A 2,868-nucleotide genomic window follows, 5' to 3' on the forward strand; every position below is an offset into this window, starting at 1 on the left:
AAAAAAATTGAATAACTTATGTTTTAAGACATAAACTAGATGCTACCACATGAGAAAAATTTTCATCTTCCAGGCCTTTCTCAAATCTCACTTAGCATTACTAACCTGGAGAGATACATTGTTTTGCTCAGCTGACCTGGCATCCAAGATGGCACTTGTGGCTGGCTGTTGATGCTGCCTGTCAGCTGGGAGCTCACCTTAGCTATTCACTGGAACACCTACATGTTGCTTCTCCAAAACGGCAGTTTTGGGGTAGTGAGGCTTCTTACATGGCAGCTGCCTTCTTTCAGAGATTGAGTGTCCTGAGAGCATCAGGCAGAGCCTTCGTGGCCTGATTTCAGACATAGCCTCAACGTTATGTAGCATCTTTTCCACTGAATCGCTAAAGTTGACCAGGATTCAAGAAGAGGGGACAGTGATCCCACCTACAGATTAATGTGAACATTAACAACTTTGTGACTAAAGTATTAAATAGCATTAGCTAGTGCATACCTCCAAAATAAACAGAACAACAAAGGTTTTTTTTTTTTTTGTTTTTGTTTTTATCTTTGTAGTATCTGATTTTAGATTGTCCTGGGGTCAGTTTAAAAAAGAGAATGGAAGTTTTCTTTTTGTTCTCTTTGGATTCTTATTTGTGGAAATGGAAGAGAAAGTTGGGGGTAAAGATGGCTTTTTTTTCTGAGTATATATTTAAATTTTTGTCTCCTAAGATATTTGTCTGGTAAAATCAAGGATGTTATCTTTTGTCTCTTAAAAAAATAAATATTTTCTGATGGGTTTTGTTCTATCTAGGAAAATGGTACCTCTCAGAGGTAGATAAATTATTCAATCTTAAGTGGTCTTTTCCTTGCCTGAGCATTCTTATAGACTTCTGTGGTTTTCATGATTGCAACTGATTTAGAATTGTTAAATGAACCTATAATTTTATTTTTATACTCTTGTATTGAGAAGAAGGTATTGATAAAAGGCAATTGTTTTCTAACTTGATCTTTTTTTTTGCTATATTTTTCTGAATGCCTGTCTTTGGGATGTAGTTCTCCAAGTTGCAGAGTAAAGTGGAGACAGCTGAGTCACGAGTGTCTGTCCTAGAGTCCATGATTGATGACCTGCAGTGGGATATTGACAAAATTCGGAAGAGGGAACAGCGACTCAACCGACACTTAGCAGAGGTTCTAGAACGGGCAAGTGCTGTTTTATTCATAGCTTGGAGACTAGAATCATTTTGAGGAATCTACTCAGAAAAGATGGGCTTGGGTAGTAGTACTTGGGATAAACGGACTCCTTTGAAGGTACATTGGTTATCATACTGAAATCTTAAATTAAGGTCTCTCATTAAAGAATCTTTGTCTTCTCTGTAGGTGAATTCGAAAGGTTATAAGGTATATGGAGCGGGAAGCAGTCTCTATGGCGGCACAATCACTATCAATGCCCGAAAGGTAAAATCAGTGACTCTCTCAGGACACATACTTTGATCCAGTATCAGGTGTTGGGCTGGGTACTTAGGATTGTGTTCACAGGTGCAGAGTGGGGTTTTGGTGGAGGTGTGGATCAGTGAAGATGAAAGCTTAGGAATGGGAATGATATAAAACTTCTTGTTCTTTATTCTCATTTGGCTAATTTTCTGCTTCTCTCCAGTTTGAGGAAATGAATGCAGAGCTTGAGGAGAATAAAGAGTTGGCTCAGAACCGTCACTGTGAGCTGGAGAAACTGCGGCAAGACTTTGACGAGGTCACTACGCAGAATGAAAAGCTGAAGGTAGGAGACATGTCTCTGAGGGAGCGTAAAATGAAACATTCTGCTGACCAACTCACATACATACTTGTGAACCTTCATAATTTATGAGGGAAAAGAAAAATGTGAGTTTTGTTAGTATATCTATTTATTTATTCATAATATACTTGTACCCTGCTTTGTTCTGAAAATATTTAAAGCAGCCTACAAGATATACAGACTGAATCACGGTGCTGTAACTTAGGAATTGTTGAGAAAAATAAGGTGTAGGGTAAACTAGGATAAGGATCCAGAATGGTTATAAAAATGGGCCTTGTGCACAAGATACGTGCAAGAAACATGTGCACACAGTAGCAGGGTAGGCTACTTACCTGTCAGTAATTGCCAAATGTGGGCCACAGAATTTGGCTCTGCAGTTTCTAGCTGCCAAAATGGAGAAAGAAACATGGTCAGTGATCCTGTTAGTTTTCAAACCTGACATTAGAATTTTCTCTCCTCAGGTTCTTGGGGGGAAGAAAGTGGATTCTGAAAGTCTCCCACCTCTCTTTCCATCATAGCCACCTGTCTTTTGTAATTTGATTTATTTCTAGGTAAATATATGAATAAAGAAAACAAGATAGTGAGTGGGGTCCTCAGCTATATTCTTAAAATAAGTATCCTGACAAATTTTATAGTGCTTGTCTCTGTCTCTAGATCTGACAGATTTCATAGGGCTCTTCTAGTGTCCTTGGATCTAGGTCGACATATCATATAAAATACCTATCAATTAAAACAATTCTTGGATGGAAGAATACAGGTTCCAGGCACCACCTCTCGGATGGTCTAATTTGATTTGGAGTAGATTTTTACGTAACCAGGGTAATGGGTAGATCCACTTCATAATTGTCATAAAACTTATCTCAAGTGTGCAAGACATCAGTGAGTTTAAAATTTAATTTGCTGTCACATGTAGGGCACAGATGCTAAAGTCTGCTTCTGGCTTTTCTTTTCTTTGGGCCCTCCTTAGGTGGAGTTGCGGAGCGCAGTGGAAGAAGTGGTTAAGGAGACCCCGGAATACCGCTGCATGCAGTCACAGTTCTCCGTCCTGTACAATGAGAGCTTACAGTTGAAAGCACATTTGGATGAGGCTCGGACCCT

The 2,868-nt window shown here is 39.1% G+C and overlaps 1 protein-coding gene across 4 annotated transcripts in view; it reads left to right on the forward strand.

Annotated features, from left to right (window-relative positions):
• RNF20 (ring finger protein 20) overlaps positions 1-2,868 on the forward strand; it is a 25,830-nt gene that overhangs the window by 11,183 nt on the left and 11,779 nt on the right. For 3 of the 4 annotated variants that reach the window (XM_023534223.1, XM_023534222.1, XM_023534224.1), the window contains exons 7-10: positions 1,035-1,181; positions 1,359-1,436; positions 1,636-1,755; positions 2,738-2,857. In XM_023534223.1, coding sequence (XP_023389991.1) covers positions 1,035-1,181; positions 1,359-1,436; positions 1,636-1,755; positions 2,738-2,857 — 465 coding nt within the window. The remainder of the gene's footprint in view (positions 1-1,034; positions 1,182-1,358; positions 1,437-1,635; positions 1,756-2,737; positions 2,858-2,868) is intronic. The other variant, XM_023534225.1, reaches the window with a different exon arrangement.

Source organism: Pteropus vampyrus, unplaced genomic scaffold (assembly GCF_000151845.1).
Source record: "Pteropus vampyrus isolate Shadow unplaced genomic scaffold, Pvam_2.0 Scaffold123, whole genome shotgun sequence".
Lineage (NCBI taxonomy): Eukaryota > Metazoa > Chordata > Mammalia > Chiroptera > Pteropodidae > Pteropus > Pteropus vampyrus.